The sequence below is a fragment of the Monodelphis domestica genome, chromosome 2, assembly GCF_027887165.1.
Source record: "Monodelphis domestica isolate mMonDom1 chromosome 2, mMonDom1.pri, whole genome shotgun sequence".
NCBI classification, from domain to species: Eukaryota; Metazoa; Chordata; class Mammalia; order Didelphimorphia; family Didelphidae; genus Monodelphis; species Monodelphis domestica.
This window is the reverse complement of record NC_077228.1, coordinates 252,664,327-252,683,489: the sequence shown is the minus strand read 5'-3', so window position 1 is coordinate 252,683,489 and position 19,163 is coordinate 252,664,327. Positions and strand designations below refer to the sequence as shown.

Below are 19,163 nucleotides of genomic sequence, written 5' to 3'. Positions count from 1 at the left end.
ATGGGAAGTAACTAGTATAGGAAAGGGACTAATAGCTAGGGAGAACCAGGAATGGCCTCTTGCAGAGGCTGGCATTTAAGTTGAGGCTTAAAGAAAGCCTAGGGGATCCTAGGAAATAGAGTTAAGGTAGAAGAAAATTCCAGGCAAGGGGACAGTCAGTGCAAAGGCACAAACAAGGGAGTTGAAACAGCATTGTAAGTAGCAGCAAGAAGGCCAATGTTTTTAGATCAAAGGGTGTGGAAGGAAGGAAGGAGGAAAAATCTGGGCACTGATGGAGTGAGTAGCAATAGAGTAGGCTAAAATGGATAGAAGCCTTCAAAACCAGCCATCAAATACCGGCCAAGACTAGAGCATCCACGCAGTTGTAAAGACACTGCTCTGGCCCCCAAGATAACTGCTCTGAGAAAATTATTGAAGCATATTAATTGAAGTTCAAAGGGAAGCTTAAAATGTTACTTTTCTTTCTCTTCTTCCTGGCTTCCCTCACCCAGAATGAGTTTTCTGTCTTCAGACAAGGGTAAGGCCAAATACAACTAAAAAAATTAATACAACTGTGCCAACATACAACAACATGAATTTATATTATCTTATCTCAACAAAATTTTATGGCCTTTTCTCAATTCTCATCTTTCTTGACCTCTTTGCAACTTTTGATACCATTAACCATACCTCCATTCATTCTTCTCTAGGCTTCCACTTCTGATTCTAGACTTCCTAAAATAGATCCCTGCAGGTAGGGTACAAATAACATTTAAATTAATTGTATTGTCTTGTATTTTAATTTATTTTGTTATTTGTTATTTTGTTAAACAGTTCTTTATTATATTTTAATCTGGTTTAGAATGTACTCCCAGCTGTGATTTTAGCACCTATGAGTTATAGTACCCCACAGAAGCAGCCTCATAAAGGAAAAAATCAATCCATCCCTGGAATTCCCATACTGTAAGTTACACTCTGACCTTCAAGTCTCTATTACTAACTGCCAATTGTCCATCTCCCCTTTATGTCTCAGGCATTGTACACTCATCAAGCCAAAAAAAAAAAAACCTCATTAATCCCTCTACCCACTACTCTTTGGAACTTTTCTTTTTCTAAGGGCAAATTCACAAACTTAATATCATCCTTCCTTCTTTCCCTTCCCTCAACCTCCATTATATTTGCCAAGTCTTAATAATTCTCTTAAGCAAATCTCTTGCATCTGTCTCCTTTCTCTACATATTCACCTGACCATCAACAGACCTTCATTACTTCAACTGAACTATTTAAACAACCTCCTGAATGGACTCCTCAACCTCTCCTTTATGCATCCTCCATAAATCTACTAAAATGTCTCCAATAGGAAATGTGGCAAAATTGGGACACTGTATTGCTGGTGGAGTTGTGAAATAATCCAACCATTCTGGAGGGCAATTTGGAATTATAGCCAAAAGGCTATAAAAACAATGCATATCTTTTGATCCAGTAATACTACTACTAGGTCTGTACCCCAAAAAGATAAAAAAATGGGAAAGGACCTTATCAACATGGAATCTAGAAATCCCAAACTTGTAGCCTAGTTAAGATCTGATGAACTCTAAATTTTAGGCCTAGCTGATAAACTGGAAACTCCAAAGCTTGTACTAGTTCCCTGTTCCCATGAGAATTCACCCTGAAGGGAATCTCAGGCTAGTAGTTTCAGACTGAATAACAGACCCTAAGGTAAATGCTGATCCTAGTTAGGTGGAGTTAAGCAAAAGTTGAATGCCTCTTTTGCCTCCAGAAGCTTCTCCCATTGTACCAACGCCCTTTTCAAGGATCGAACTCGGGACCTTCAGCTGATGAGACTGATGTGCTGTCTACTGCGCTAATAAGGCACTAAATCACCTACCTTCCTGCACCTGCCCCTCCTCCCACTCTCATTCATTACTTCCCTTCACATACTCCAAGCTGCAGGTATAATGGCATATCTGTTTTCCTTCTTTGTAACATTCTGTCTTCCACTTCCTTACATTTGCACAAGTTGTTATGCTTGAAATGTTCTCTCTCTTCAGTTCCAACCTCAGGTCCCCTTAGGTTCAAGTTCAACTCAAGTGCCAGCTCCTTCAAGAGGCTTTTTTCTGATTCTCCTAGTTCTACATTCCACCCCCAAAACAGACTATTTGTATCTAATTTATACTTACTGATCTAGGGAACATGTTGCTAAATATAGACTATGAGATCTTTGAAGACAGAGACCGTCTCAGTCATGTCTGTGTATTCCTTAACAGAGTCTATTGAATATAATAAGTGCTTAATAAATGCTCATTTATTGATTTAGTTCTCTTTAGATTAAACTAGAACTTCAAACAAACAAGTATTTATTAAATGCCTATTTGTTTTATGCTGGGCACTGTATAAGATGCTGGGAATACAAAGACAAAACTTAAAAAATACAAAATGCATACAAAATTGAAATAAGATAATTGGAGAATATCAAGAAAGGCATCTTGTGCAAGATGGTGTTTGAGATCCTTAAAGGAAACTAAGGATTCCAAGAAAAGGACAAGGGAGTACGTCCTAGGTATAGAGGGCAGAAAAATACAAAAACCTAGCAGTAAGAGATGGAATATGAAAAAGTTAGTTGATTAGACCATTATTTGTGAGGGGGTTGTTATATGTAACAACCTAGAAAAGTTGTTTGAGATTTTGTAAAAGAGTTTATATTTAATTCTCTTAGTAAAAAAGATACAAGTTTACTGGACAGGAAAGTTGAATGGTCACATTTACATTTTAGGAAAATCACTTTGGCAATGAAGGGGGGAGGACACTTGTGACAGAAACACCAATTAACAGGCTACTGCAATATTTCAGGGAAAGAAGATGAGGACCTAAATTCTTGGGTGATGTTCGCTATAGAAGTATAGAAAGAGATTTGGGGGAGGAAGCCCAAGGAGATTTGGTCGCATACTAAAAAAATTATATGAGAATGAAAGGTTGAGGATGACATCATAGTTTTACCTTCAGAATGGAAAGATAGTGGTTCCCTTGACAGAAATAGGGAAGCAGGAAGTTTCAGGGGAAAGGAGAATAAAATGAGTTCTACTCTGGACATATTAAGTTTGAGGATGTTCATAGGATATCAATTAGAAAAGCCTGCTGTTAAGCAGTTGATGATGTGGCTCAACAAAGAGACAAGAGCAGGATATACAGGTCTGAGAGTCATCAGTATAGATATACTTAAACTTTAAGCTGATGAGTTCACCAAGAGAACAAGGATAGAAAAAAAACAGGATAAAGCTGTATGGTACAACCACAGTTATGGGGCTTGATGTGCATTTCACCCATTAAAATAGAATGAAGAAAAAGTTGGATAGACAAAAGAGGAGAACTAAAGAAGAGAATGTCTCAAAAATCCAATGAGGTGAGAATAGAAAGGTCAAGGAGGATAAGAATTTACAAATTGTGTACAAGGAGTCAAAGATGACTTCAAAGGATCAGCCTTAGAAACTGAAAATTGTGAAATTCTCCTGATAAGAAAGCTAGAAAGGAGCATTATTTTGCTAAGAGATGACAAATCAGTTTGAGATATCCTATTAGAAGGACAGCAGGTCATCCAAATAGAAATATGAAATATAAGTGAGCACAACTAAGAGGTAAGAGCTAGGACAAAGTGGATATCCCACAGTGAATTCCATCAGGCTAGAAATTAGGAGAATCTGGGTTCCTGACTTTAGTCACTTCCTAGCTGTGTGACCCTGGGCGAGTCACTAAATCCCATTTGCCTAGCTTCTGTCTTAAGAGTTGTTACTAAGATAGTTAAGAATTTGTTTTGCTTGATCATAAGTATTCATTACAATATTTTCTTCTCTGTTTCCCTATGGGGAGAGAGAAAATCAATTTTTGTTAATTAAAAAATATAAAGATAAAGGTTATAAAATAATGTTAATTATATATAATTGTATATAATAATTAATATATAATCATGTAAATAATAAATAAAAATATAAAGCCAATTTATAAAAACAACAAAGAGATAAGAGCTGGTTATGTAGATTGTCAACATGACTTTATTCCATCCCCAACCCTATACCTCCATCAGGGTGATTTTTTGGTCCTGGCTGTTTTGCCCTGCTCTCTTTTTGCCAGGTTCTCTTAGGGACTACTTTTTTGCCCAACTTTGATGCCATTTAAATTGTGGACTAGCCTGTTTAGATTGTCTTGAGTGGTCTATTAATAAATTAACTTAAAATTAAGAAATACTACCTTAGTCAATCATTAAATAACATAGAAGAAATAGACTGAGGATGCAAAATGTGCACCCTCATATTTTGGGGGCTCTGTCAATTTAGGGATTTGTTTTACTTGCCCATAGATATTTATTATAATTTTTTCTTCTTTTTTCCCAATGGGGAGAGAGAAAATCAATTTTTGTTCATTTAAAATATGTAAAGATAAAAACTTAAATTTAATAATCTTTAAAAGAAAGTGAAAGAAAAGAAGCAAAGAAAAGAATTTCAAAAAGGACTAGATTTTAGAGGAAGCTCAAAGTTAGATAAATTCTAAACTTCCATCTCTTAATAACTGAGATAGGCATAGCTAATCATCTAGTCAGTTAATCAATAATATTTATTGGGCACTTTCCAGATACTGTGTTAAGGGAGGATAAGGATATGAAGAAAGGTTAAAGATAGTCCCTTTTGGGGGCAACTAGATGGCCCAGTGGATTGAGAGCCAGGCCCAGAGATGGAAGGTCCTGAGTTCAAATCTAAGCTCAGAGACTTCCTAGCTGTGTGACCCTGGGCAAGTCACTTAACCCCCATTGCCTAGCCCTTCCTACTCTTCTGCCTTGAAACCAACACACAGTATTGGAAGCATACAGTATTGGTTCCACCAACACACAGTATTGGTTCTAAGACAGAAGATAAGGGTTTAAAAAAAAAATAGTCCCTCTCAAAGAGACCACAACCTGAAAGACATGTAAACTATATACAAATAACATATATGCAGTATAAATTGGAAATAATCCACACAGGGAAAGGAAGTAGAAAGGCTTCTTTTAGAAGGTGGAATTTTATCAAGCACTTGAAGCCAATAGGCAGAGATGAAGAACATTTCAGGTGTGCTCCAAGTCACCTTACACTATATCCCACAATACATTCTAAATAGATATTTGACCTAAATATTAAAGATTATATTTTTGGCCCTTTTTGAAATAGAAGAAAAAAAGATCATATATCTCTCAGAGTTAGGGGTAAGAGCTGTATTCTTTTTTTTTTTTAAACCCTTACCTTCCATCTTGGAGTCAATACTGTGTATTGGCTCCAAGGCAGAAGAGTGGTAAGGGCTAGGCAATGGGGGTCAAGTGACTTGCCCAGGGTCACACAGCTGGGAAGTGTCTGAGGCCTGATTTGAACCTAGGACTTCCCATCAAGAGCTGTATTCTTAACCAAATAAGGGATAGAGGCAATTACAAAAGATAAATAGTTTTGATTATACGAAACTGAAAAGCTTGTATCAAATAGGAAAACATCTTTGCATCAAATTTATCTGATAAGGATTTAAGTTTTATAAATAATTAATATATACCAAAGACTAACAGCCATTCCCAAAGAGATAAATGGTCAAAGGATATAAACAAACAGATCTCAAAAGGAGAATTTCAGAGTATCACATGAATATTCAAAATCACTAATAAGAGAAGTGCCCATCAAAACAACTAAACATTTTCACCTCACACTCTGAAAATTGACAAAGATAACCCCAAAATGACAATTATCAATGCTAGAGAGGTTGTGGGATCACAGGAACTATAATGTATTGTTGGTGGACTTATGAATCAATGCAACCTTTTGGAAAGCAAATTATAGTTATGCAAATAAAGTGGCTAAAACCTTGAAAGTACTGATGAGAAGAGTCCCCATATAAACTAAAATGTTCATAGCAGCAGGTTTTGTGACAGCAAAGTACTGGAAACAAAGAGATGCCTATTGACTTGGGAATGACTAAAAAAATTGTGGTATATGAATTAAGTGGAATATTATTGTGCCATAAGAAATGTGAATGTGATTAAATAGAAAATCATGGAAAAATCTACATGAACTAATGCAGAGTGAAGTAGGGCCAAGAAAAGTATATATATATATATATATATATATATAAATAATAAAATCAAGAAAGCACTATATATATATATATATATATATATATATATATATATATATATACACACACACATAAATGCAAAGGATAACCAGATATGAAAAAAAAATAAATGTAGTAAAATCATAAAGATCAAGTATGGCTATAAATAAAGGGTATGAAAGAACACTTTCCTTTGTGGAGGTGGGAGGTCAACAAAAATTGCACATTGCACATATCTTCAGATGTTTTCAACATATTGATCATTTATCCAGATTTCTTCCTTATATTTATCAAAAATATGATTTATTATATAGGATGGATTTAAAAGATAAAGGGAAAGGGACACTGAAAAACCATGACAATATTTATTAAAAAATCAATAAAAGAGGACTTCCGGTCAAGATGGCAGCTTAGAAGCAGCGAAACTTCAGACCTCGGAAACCATTCCTTACCGATCACAAACTGAATGCTCCTAGGGGACTGAAATTCAAGCTGAACAACAGGACAGACCTGGGGAACCCTCCTCCCGGACGTGGATCAAAAGGTACTGCCCCCCAAAAGCCAGAAACCTAGATCACTCAGATATAAGGAGTAGGTAGAAGGAAAGTCCCAGGACCCATCCCCCCTAAACCCAGAGTGCTGAGCCCACAGCAGCAGTGGAAACCTCAGGGCCTACAAAAGGGCCTCAGGGCTGGCGATTCTGAAGGACTCACCTTGAAAGCAACCTGAGCCAGGCTTTGGGGTGCCCAACACAGACGGCAAGGAAACATAGTGAGAAGGGGGAATCCTGTAGCCCCCTGAATGGGTCTTTCCATCTGAGTCTCAAGGGAGGTTCCAGCTTTAGGGCACCAGCTGAACCCAATCCCATCAGGAGCCCTCAGAGCTACTGAAAGTTACTGACAGAAACCTCAGGGCCAGCAAAGGGGTTGCTCCTAAGAGCTTACCTTGAAAGTAACCTGGGCCAGTCTCCGGACATTCAATACAGACTGTAGAGGAGGAGTTTTTGTTTGTTTTTTTTTTTGGTTGGGGATCATTTGGGCCACACCAGCTGAACTTAATCCCATCAAAAGCCCTCAGAGCTTCTGAAAGAACAGAAACCTCAGGGCCGGTGAAGGGGTTACTCAGAAGGGCTTACCTTGAAAGCAACCTGGGCCAGTCTCCGGGCATTCAACACAGATTGTGGAGGAGGTTTTTTGCTTCAGGGCTCATTCGGCCCAAACCAGCTGAACCTAATCCCATCAGGAGCCCTCAAAGCCCAGGGAGGACATGACCCCTCCCACCTTAGAGAGCAGGGTCTTCTGAAAAAACAGAAAGCTAGAGGCGAAGTCAAGATGGCAGCCTAGAAGGAGCATAGACCTGGCAGCCTGGCCAGAGCTTTGGAGATCCTCCATATCTGCTCCAGCCTTCCAGGAAGTTTAAAACTCAGAGTAAACCCAGCCCAACAGAGCTGAACTTAATCCCATCAAAACTCTCCAGTACACAGGGAAGCCCAGGCTCCCCACCCATCCTCATTGACTGCTGGACTTTAAGCCAATAAAAAGCCTCCAGAGGACAGGGAAGCTCAAACCCCCAACAACTCTCCCCCAGAGACTACACCAAGAGATCTTCTGTTAAAGCTCCAAGAGGGGAGACTGATAGAAGTCCCAAAAAAACAAAGAAAATGAGAGGAACAAGAGCACAGACAAATACGGGGAGTAAAGAAGGGGTGAATTTGAGCAAACAACAGAAAAAGAAGAAAGAAACTACCATAGACAGCTACTACTCAGCAAATGGAACAGAGGGAGAGAGATCAGCAAACGATAAACCAGAAATCCCAGCAAATTGGATACAGGCTGTGGAAGAACTCAAAACAACTAAGAGAGGCTGAAGACAATTAGGAAAAGAACTTAAAAATTAAGCTAAGTCATCTGGAAACAGAGGCACTTGAACTAAAACGAGAAAATGGTGTCTTGAAAGCCAAAATTAACCAGCTGGAAAATGAGGCAAAGGAGATGAAAGATGAGGCAAAGGAGATAAAAGACAAGGTAAAGAGGATGAAAGACAATCTTCAAAGAAAATCAGACCAGAAGGAAAAGGATGGCCAAAAAGCCAGAGATGAAATTCAATCTTTAAGAACCAGAATAAAACAACTAGAATCAAGTGACCTCACAAGGCAGCAGGACACTATAAAACAAAACAAAAAGAATGAAGAAATTAAGGAAAATGTGAAGCATCTCATTCACAAAACAGACGATTTAGAAAATCGTTCAAGAAAAGACAATTTAAGAATAATTGGACTACCAGAAGACCATGACAAAAGAAAAAGCCTGGACATAATACTAGAGGAAATTATCCAGGAAAACTCTCCCAAGATCCTAGAACAAGAGGGGCAAGTGGAAATTGAAAGAATCCATAGATCACCCCCTGTATTTAATCCCCAACTGACAACACCAAGAAATGTTATAGCCAAATTCAAAACCAATCAGATGAAAAAAAGATATTACAAACTGCCAAGAAGAAGCCATTCAGATACCATGGAAACACGGTGAGGTTAACACAGGATCTGGCTGCATCCACACACTGAAGGACCGAAAGGCATGGAATACGATATTCTGGAAAGCAAGGGGAACTAGGTCTACAACCAAGAATAAAATAGCCATCAAAACTGACTATATTCTTACAGGGGAAAGTATGGTCATTCAACACAACAGAAGAGTTCCTAGCATTCATAAATAAAAGACCTGACCTGAACAGAAAATTCAAAGTCCAACCACAGAACTCAAGAGAATCATCAAAAGGTAATTAAAAAAGAGGGGAAAAAAAAACAAAACAACAACAAAAATTTTTAAGAGACTCAATAAGTTAAAATGATATGTATCCCTATAAAAAAAGAGGTCATTGGTAACTCTTAAAAACTGTTGCTATCACCTGAGCAGCTAGAAGAATTACACTCAGAGGGAACAGTGACAAACTGTATAGGATGAAAGGACAAGACATAAATAGGTAGATATATGCATGCATAAATACATATACATGTGTATGTATATATGACTAGAGCTAAAAAAAGAGGTTATGACTAAAAGAAATGGGAAATGAAACAAATGGGGGTAAATTTATGTGTCACAAAGAAGCTCATGGCGGGAGAGGGGACAACATCCATACACTAGAAGGGTAAAGAGGTTGGAGATAGGAAATATTCAACTCTTACGTACTTTGAAACTGACCCAAAGAGTGAAGAACAATCCAATCCATTGGGGAAGCGAATAGATTTGCACCCTATAGGGGAGTAGAAGGGTAAAAAACGGACTGGTGGGGAGGGAAGCAGTACAAGGGAGGGAGAGGGTGAGGGGGAAATTTTAAAAAGACTACAGGGGAAAATAAGGGAGGGAATGACAAGGGAGGGGGGTAGAAAGTGAAGTAAAATAAGGGGGGGGGGGAACTATGGGGACTGACTATAAACAAACATTGGTATAGAAGGAAATAGTCAAAGAAGAAAAGGCATGACCAGGAGTAGAAATCAAAATGCTGGGAAATACACAGCTAGTAATCATAACTCTGAATGTGAATGGAATGCACTCACCCATAAAAAGCAAGCGAATAGCAGAGTAGATTAGAATCCAAAACACTACCATATGCTGTCTTCAGGAAACACACATGAGGAAGGTAGATATGCATAGGGTGAAAGTAAAAGGATGGAGCCAAATCTTTTGGGCATCAAATGATAAAAAGAAGGCAGGAGTAGCAATCATGATATCGGAAAAAGCCAAAGTAAAAATAAATCTAGTTAAAAGAGATAGGGAAGGTAATTACATCCTGATAAAAGGCAGTATAGACGACGAGGAAATATCTGTACTCAGTATGTATGCACAAAATGGCAGAGCATCCAAATTTTTAAAGGAGAAACTAGAGGAGCTCAAGGATGAAATAGATAGAAAAACTATACTAGTGGGAGATCTGAACCTTCCCCTATCCGAACTAGACAAATCAAATCAAAAAATAAATAAGAAAGAGGTGAGAGAAGCAAATGAAATCTTAGAAAAATTAGAGTTAGTAGACATATGGAGAAAAATAAATACGGACAAAAAGGAATACACTGTTTTTCAGCAGCACATGTTACATTCAGAAAAATTTACCATGTATTAGGGCACAAAAACATTGCAAACAAGTGCAAAAGAGCAGAAATAATAAATGCAACTTTCTCAAACCACAATGCAATAAAAATAATAATTAATAAGGGTACATGGATAAATAAATCAAAAACTAATTGGAAATTAAACAATATGATTCTCCAAAACCAGCTAGTTAAAAAACAAATCATAGATACAATTAATAACTTCATTGAAGAAAATGACAATGGTGAGACATCCTTTCAAAGCCTATGGGATGCAGCCAAAGCAGTACTCAGGGGGAAATTTATATCCTTGAGTTCATATATAAACAAATTAAGAAGGGCAGAGGTCAATAAATTGGACATGCAAATTAAAAAACTAGAAAGTGAGCAAATTAAAAACCCTCAGATGAAGACTAAATTAGAGATCCTAAAAATCAAAGGAGAAATTAATAAAATTGAAAGTCAAAGAAGTATTGATTTAATAAATAAGACTAGAAGCTGGTACTTTGAAAAAAAAACAAATAAAATTGACAAAGTATTAGTCAGTCTAATTAAAAAAAGGAAAGAAAAAACCAAATTGACAGTATCCAAGATGAAAAGGGAGACCTCCCCTCTAATGAAGAGGAAATCAAGGCAATATTACCTAAACAACCCCATATCAGAAAAAGAAAGTGAACAAGCCATCAAAGAACTCCCTAAGAAAAAATCCCCAGGTCCAGACAGATTCACAAATGAATTCTATCAAACATTCAAAGAACAGCTAACCCCAATAATATACAAACTATTTGACAGAAAAAGCCAAGAAGGGGTTCTACCAAATTCTTTTTACGACACAAACATGGTACTGATCCCAAAGCCAGGCAGGTTAAAAACAGAGAAAGAAAACTACAAACCAATCTCCCTAATGAATATAGATGCAAAAATCTTAAACAAGATACTAGCAAAAAGACTCCAGCAAGTCATCACAAGGGTTATCCACTATGATCAGGTAGGATTCATACCAGGAATGCAAGGATGGTTCAATATTAGGAAAACCATCCACATAACTGACTATATAAACAAGCAAACCGACAAAAATCACATGTATCTCAATAGATGCAGAAAAAGCCTTTGAAAAAATACAACACCCATTCCTATTGAAAACACTAGAAAGTATAGGAATAGAAGGGCCTTTCCTAATAATAATAAACAGTATATATCTAAAACCATCAGCAAACATCATCTGCAATGGGGAAAAACTCAAAGCCTTCCCAATAAGATCAGGAGTCAAACAAGGATGCCCAATATCACCTTTATTATTTAATATTGTACTAGAAACACTAGCAGTAGCAATTAGAGAAGAAAAAGAAATTGAAGGTATTAAAATTGGCAATGAGGAGACCAAGCTGTCACTCTTTGCGGATGATATGATGATTTACTTAAAGAATCCCAGGGAATCAACCAAAAAGCTAATGGAAATAATCAACAACTTTTGCAAAGTTGCAGGATACAAAATCAACCCGCATAAGTCATCAGCATTTCTATATATCTCCAACCCAGTTCAGCAGCAAGAATCAGAAAGAGAAATTCCATTTATAGTCACCCGAGAACATATAAAATACTTAGGAATCTATCTGCTGAGACAAACACAGGAACTATATGAACACAACTACAAAACACTCTCCACACTACTAAAACTAGATCTAAACAATTGGAAAAACATTGATTGCTCATGGGTGGGACGAGCTAACATAATAAAAATGACCATCCTACCCAAACTTATATATCTATTTAGTGCCATACCCATTGAACTACCAAAAAATTATTTTACTGAATTAGAGAAAACCATAACAAAGTTCATTTGGAAGAATAAAGGATCAAGGATATCCAGGGAAATAATGAAAAAAAATACAAAGGAAGGTAGCCTTGCAGTCCCAGATCTCAAACTATATTACAAAGCAGCGGTCATCAAAACAATTTGGTACTGGCTAAGAGACAGAAAGGAGGATCAGCGGAATAGACTTGGGGTAAATGACCTCAGCAAGACAGTCTTTGACAAACCCAAAGACCCCAGCTTTTGGGACAAAAATCCAGTATCTGATAAAAATTGCTGGGAAAATTGGAAAACAGTATGGGATAGATTAGGTTTGGATCAACACCTGACACCCTACACCAAGATAAACTCAGAATGGGTGAATGACTTGAATATAAAGAAGGAAACTTTAAGTAAATTAGGTGAACACAAAAGAGTATACATGTCAGACCTTTGGGAAGGGAAAGATTTTAAAACCAAGCAAGACTTAGAAAGAGTCACAAAATGCAAAATAAATGACTACATCAAATTAAAAAGTTTTTGTACAAACAAAACCAATGTAACTAAAATTAGAAGGAAAGCAACAAATTGGGAAACAATCTTCATAACAAAAACCTCTGACAAAGGTCTAATTACTCAAATCTATAAAGAGCTAAACCAGTTGTACAAAAAAATCAAGCCACTCTCCAATTGAAAAATGGGCAATTTTCAGTTAAAGAAATCAAGACTATTAATAAGCACATGAAAAAGTGTTCTAGATCTCTTATAATCAGAGTGATGCAAATCAAAACAACTCTGAGGTATCACCTCACACCTATCAGATTGGCTAACATGACAGCAAAGGAAAGTAATGAATGCTGGAGGGAATGTGGCAAAGTAGGAACATTAATGCATTGCTGGTGGAGTTGTGAATTGATCCAACCATTCTGGAGGGCAATTTGGAACTATGCCCAAAGGGCGATAAAAGACTGTCTGCCCTTTGATCCAGCCATAGCACTGCTGGGTTTGTACCCTAAAGTGATAATAAGGAAAAATACGTGTACAAGAATATTCATAGCTGCGCTCTTTGTGGTGGCCAAAAATTGGAAAATGAGGGGATGCCCTTCAATTGGAGAATGGCTGAACTAATTGTGGTATATGTTGGTGATGGAATACTATTGTGCTCAAAGGAATAATAAAGTGGAGGGATTTCATGGAGACTGGAGCAACCTCCAGGAAGTGATGCAGAGTGAGAGGAGCAGAACCAGGAGAACATTGTACACAGAGTCTGACACATTGTGGTACAAGAGAACGTAATGGACTTCTCCAGTAATGGCTTTACAATGTCCCTGAACAATCTGCAGGGATCTACGAGAAAAAGAAAAAACTATCCTCAAGCAGAGGACAAACTGAGGGAGTAAAAACACCGAGGAAAAGCAACTGCTTCACTACAGAGGTTGAGGGGACATGATCAAGGAGAGACACTAAATGAGCACCCTAATGCAAATACCAACAACAAGGAAATGGGTTCAGAGCAAGGACACATGTGATACTCAGATGAATCACCCGTCAGCTAGGGAACTGGTGGGGGGGGGGGAGTTCGGGGGGAGGATAAGAAAATGATCTGTTTCCAATGAACAATGTATGAAAATGACCAATAAAATAATGTTTTTAAAACTTTTAAAAAAAAGAAAAAAATCAATAAAAATTTATTGAAGGAAAAGAAAGAAAATGCCCATAATCTCTTATTTGACAAATAATAAGAAAGCTAGTGTCACCGGATAGCAGAGTACATGGAAAAGTATATGGTATAAGAAAACTGGAAAGGTAGAAAGGGCACAGAGGATTTAGAATTTGATCCTGAAGGTGATAGGAAGTAACTGGAATTTATAGGGTAAGAAGATGGTACTGTCTGCTATGCTTTAGCAGCACCACTGACAGCTGAGTGGAAGATGGACTGAAGTACGGCAAGACTTGTGTGACTAACCAGATAACAGGCTACTGAAATATCACAAATGTGAGGTAAAGACGACCTGCACCAGGGTGGTAACAATGTCAGAAGGAAAAAGGTGGCAGTTTCAAAAGATATTATGAAGACAAAATCAACAAAATTTGGCAACAGATTGGATATGGAGGCTAAGAGTGAGAAGTCAAAGATAACACCTAGTTGCCCATGCCCTCAACAATAGTGAAGTTTGGAAGAGAGAAGAATTCCGATTGGACATGTTCAACTTAAGATACATACAGGACATCAAGCTTGAAATGTCTAATAAGTAGTTAAAGATTCCCAATGGAAGTCAGAAGAAATGTTAGGACTAGATAAGTAGATCTGAGAATTATCAGCATAAAGATGACAACTTAATCTATAGAAGTTAATAAGATATAATACAGAAGAAGAGAAAAGGGCCTAGGACTTGGATGAAGATTTAGCAAAGAAAACTGAAAAGGAATGGTCAGAGGAAAATATGGTGATCACAAAAGAAAGCAATAAAGGAAAAAAAGAAAATTTTCTTCAAGGAGATGGGCATACATTAGAGAGCTACTGTGACTGATGTGCTATTTTCCTGGGAAAAATTGAGATAACCTATAGAATGGTTAAAGGTGGGGGGGGGGGGGGGTGAACTCTAGGAGTTTAATTACAGATTCGGCCTAATTTTCAGTGTTTGTTGTTGTTCAGTTGTAGCTTACTCTTGGTGGACTCCATCTGGGATTTTCTTGGCAAAGCTACTAGAGTGGTTTGCCATTTCCTTCTCTAAGTTATTTTTACAGGTGAGGAAACTAAAGCAAACAGGGTTAAGTAACTTGCCCCGGGACATAAAACTAGTAATTGGGTGAGGAGAGATATAATCTCAGGAAGATAAGTCTTGTGGACTCCAAACCTGACACTCTACCCACTGTACTACCTAGTTGCCCAGTTTTAGTGTTATTCCCTGGCTTTGTTGAGTATTATTTAATGGGTAGGCTTACTTTTGTACCCTACTGTATGTATGTACTAAATCTTTTCTAATATTTCCTGGAAATATGACTCCCATTCATACTCAAATATTTTCAATTAAATTTACATTTTTCCAGAATTCTAGACCTGTCATTTTATACTTATAGTGTATTCCCTGTGAGGAAATTCAATCCATCAATACAGGCTGTCAATCAAAGAATAATTAGTATTCTTTGAGTTATTCTCTTAAGAAGGCTAAAGGTCCCATTGGAATCTTAACGCTATTTGTTTAGTAAATCCTCATTTGAGTCTCATTTCCAATACCTGAATTAATATGGTCAAGTAAAGAGTTATAGGAAACTCCCCAAAATACCTGCTAATCCAAAGAAACCCATAATGAAGGATTCCATATCTTTTATGCTTCCCTGGGGATCCCTGGCCCCTATACAGACAAGTATAGATAGATATTCCAAACTTTGAGCAAATTGTCATTTGCCCTCTCCTAAACACTAATACCACTGCTACCCTTAATATGAATGGGGAAAATGTATATTCAGCTATATTTTAAGGGGGGGGGTATAGATAAAAGGGTATAGATGCCCTGATATATATAGTTATATAGTTTGTATTAGGAATAAAGAACACAGAAACTGGCCCTGAAGAGATATTGGGGAAAGAGAGTAAGTTCTGTTTTGGATGTGCTGAGTTGTTTTGGATGTGTACAGGAACATCCAGTTCAAAATGCTGGATGATACAGGCTCTCCAAAAAGAAAAAGGACTTACAGACTGAAATACTTGTCTCATAGTAAGACATAATTTTTTATTAAGACATGCTAATCTAAAAGTTTCTATCATCTGCAATGGTACTGGGTATTTCAAAATTTTTTTCTTTAAAGTTAATTCATTTTAATTTTCCCACCTATGTATTTGTGTTCATAACCATAATTTATATTTATCAGAGAAATAATTTTCACAAAGTATTTACCAATTTCTATGTTGTACAGACTTATTTACAAGTCTACCCTGATAGAATTAAAGTTCCTTGAGAGCAGGGTCTATTTTACTTCCATCTTTGTATCTAATTCCCAACATGTAATAAAATAAATGCATATTGATTGAATGACAAGTATAAATAACAGTAATGTCATACATTTGCATAACACTTAACAAAGCTATTTCAAACCTACTAAATTGGTTACTATACTGTAATTTCTATCTACTTCAAAATGATTCTTTTTTAACAATTAAATCAGAATTTATTCCATCTCTTCAAAAGACTAAGTTTTCGAAAATATAAAGGGGGAAACCTGCTTTATGTTTATTATTTGTTCTTTAGTTCAATGACCATAAAAGATATTAACTAATAAAGTCTAAAAGTATTTATTAAAAACAGGCTATTTCTCTCCCTCTTGTGCCTCTCCAAATCAACCTCACCTCTTCGTCTGAATTCATGGGGAAGAATACAAAAAGAATGTAATGATATACTAATTATAAAGTAAAAGCTCATAGTTTGAATCCTGACTGCCATTTGTGTGAATTCCAGCAAATCACTTAATCTTGTGGGCCTCAGTCCCTCGTTTGATTTTAGGGTTCCTTCTGGCTCTAAGCCTGAGATTCTATTATCTATGAATAATAAGATAAAAAGGATCTCAGAGATCCAAAATCTGTTTTTTTGAACACCATCATCCCCAATATTGCTATAAAACTAAACCTAAAAGTCAGGAGTAAGATTTTCTTCAAATCTCGCATAAAAATAAAGTTCTCAAGGTTAATGGATTACCCAGCAAAGTATAGAAGAAGGAGGGGAGGAAAGGATTATAGACAATTATCTCCAGTCATCAATGATGTAAACTATTAGGTGACAGGGGTTTTTTCCTTAGTATTCATTTCAAAAAGAAGGTGAATACAACTACACGTAGCTTCTGTGACAGTCCATAGAAGTCTTATAGGAAACCTGAAAATGTTAAAGTGTTTCAGAAATTAAACTGGTCTCAATTTCTTTACTACTGGAAATTTTTCTAAGATGGGGGAGGGAGGGTGTAATATGGAACAAGATCAAGATTCAAGCCAAAGGTTTTTTTGTTGGTTTGTTTTAAAAGAATGGAGAAAGGAGGGTCAGCAGTCAAAACAGCGAGGATCAAGCCAAGGGAGGCCGGTAAACCATTAAAAGCTAGGGACAGAGGTGTTGGGAGAGGGAGGCCGGCAACAGGAAGAGGATGAGATCTAGAAAGACAGGGCCAGAGAAGAAAGAAAATAAAAGGGATTCAAAGACGGGAGGAGGAGGCAAACTCGCCGGCCTAGAAGAAGAGAAAAGGAAAACTGCCCAAGGAGTCCAGGCCCTCTCATTCCTTCACCTCCCACTCTCCAGGTCCAGGGATATAGAAATAGATGGACCTGGGCAGGAGCTGCAGCTGGATAGGCCGAAATGAAGGCCCAGGATCCGGCCAGGGCCGCACCGCTCTGGGCAGGGCCGCAAGCCCGCGGGACAGAGGAGAGAGCCAAGGCCGTTACCGAAGGTGCTCTGCAGGCCCAGAAAAAAAGGAGGGAAAGAAAGAAAGAAAGGAAAAGAGCAAGGGTTGGAACGGGACGGGCCTTCGGGGGACGGCGAGTTGACAAAAGCCCATCGAAGCGGTTTCCTCACCGTGGTCCTGGTTGAAACCTGCGAAGAGGAGACCATTGCCGTGAGGGTTACAAGGCAACAGGTTCATGGCGCTTCGTTCGAGTGGCCAAGGCCAATCACAGCCTCATCCTCGCCTCCAGGTGCCGCTCACCAGGCCCGGAGTAGGCAAAGTCCTATCAGCCAACCGTAGGACCTCCTTCCTCCTTTTCACTGCCACAGCCCCAAAATGCCAGGAAGCCGCAGCCTGCCGGGAGAGCGCGGCTTCTCCAGATCCCGAGTTCCCCAGCATCGCCAGGGAGTTCCGCCGAGCGCCGAGCACATCCACCCGCAAGAGGACAGGGAAAAGGAGCAAGCGCCGAGTAGCAGACCCCACCTGACCTCCCACTGAGCCGAGAGCAGGACCTTTTCCCAATGTTCTCACTGGTGGAACGCCTGGGTTCCTTTTTTAACCTTTACCTTCTAAAACCCTTACGTTATAGTTCTAAGACAGAAGAGCAGCAGAGGCGAGGCAATCGGATTTAAATGACTTGCCCAGGGTCACACAGCTAGAAAGGGTCTGAGTCTCAAATTTAAACCCAGGTCCTCCCAACTCCAGAACTAGGGCTCTTTCCACTCTGCTAATTGCCCTTCCTCTTCCTTCCCCACCTGCCTGGGCTCTTAACTAGAAGTGTGTGGATAGATTTTAGAGGGTCCACTAACCTGAATGGGAAAAATTAAATCTTTATTTCCACACTATTATAAATATTTTGAGAAAGTGTCCATAGTCTCCACCAGACAGCCAAAGCTGCTGTGACACACAAAAAAAGTTAAGAACTCCCATCCTCCTCTAGGAAGTTTAGATAGTGCCTCTAGAATCTCAGCTACAGGCACCAACCCTCTGGGAAAGTAGGGAGTTTTTACAGTAGTGCTAGTGAGAAGAACCTTTTGGTAGTTATCTATATGTGAGAAAAGACTATTTATGTAGTACCCGGGGCTACCCCTCAGAGAAGGTAATTCAAATTCAAAGCATAGGATAAGTTTCCATCTGATAATAGTGTTCAAGAGCCCCATAAATATTTACCTTTAAAAGCCAGAAAACTGGAGGCAGCTAGGTAGGATTGAGAGCCAGGCCCAGAGATGGGAGGTCCGGGGTCCAAATCTGGCCTCAGACACTCCCTAGCTGTTGTAAAAATTAATTTTATCTCTAATAATAAAAATATTATATTTTTATGAGGTTTATTAAGTATTATTAGAAATCAAGGAATAAAGATACAAAATAATAACTGTAAACCTCAAAATTTCTTAGACTTATAAATGTTAGAAATTTCACCATTGGGAAATTTCATACTTGAAAAATTCCCTATTGATAGTGGGTCTTGGCTATTGGAATGTGAACCCCATTGGCATGAGAGTTTCCTCCTCTTCCCTTCTTAAGATTACTTTAGGACAGAAACCTTTTGCTGAACAATGGAAAGGACTTTGACCTATGCTTAAGCATAGAACAGGAATTTCTTTGAGTCATGATTGATTTTAGAATTGATACAATGGAGATACTTGGAATCAATCTCCACCCTATTCAGTCCTAACAGGATTGAGTAAGGGCTGCAGCCTAGATCAAAATTTAATTATTTCAATCTCTACCCTACTCAGGTTAACAGGATTTAGAAAG

At 38.0% G+C, this 19,163-nt stretch overlaps 1 protein-coding gene across 4 annotated transcripts in view; it reads right to left on the bottom strand.

The window, feature by feature from the left end:
• The window catches only part of WDR45B (WD repeat domain 45B), a 106,581-nt gene extending 88,649 nt beyond the window's left edge, over positions 1-17,932 (bottom strand). For 2 of the 4 annotated variants that reach the window (XM_016430919.2, XM_007483427.2), the window contains exon 1: positions 17,537-17,827. Coding sequence is in view for 3 of the 4 variants with exons in the window: in XM_007483427.2 (XP_007483489.1) it covers positions 17,537-17,603 (67 nt within the window). In the remaining variant the exon portion in view is untranslated. Of the gene's footprint in view, positions 1-17,536 lie in introns of all 4 variants that reach the window. The other 2 variants (XM_001368078.5, XM_007483426.3) reach the window with 2 other exon arrangements.
• Between the last annotated feature and the right edge of the window lie 1,231 nt (positions 17,933-19,163).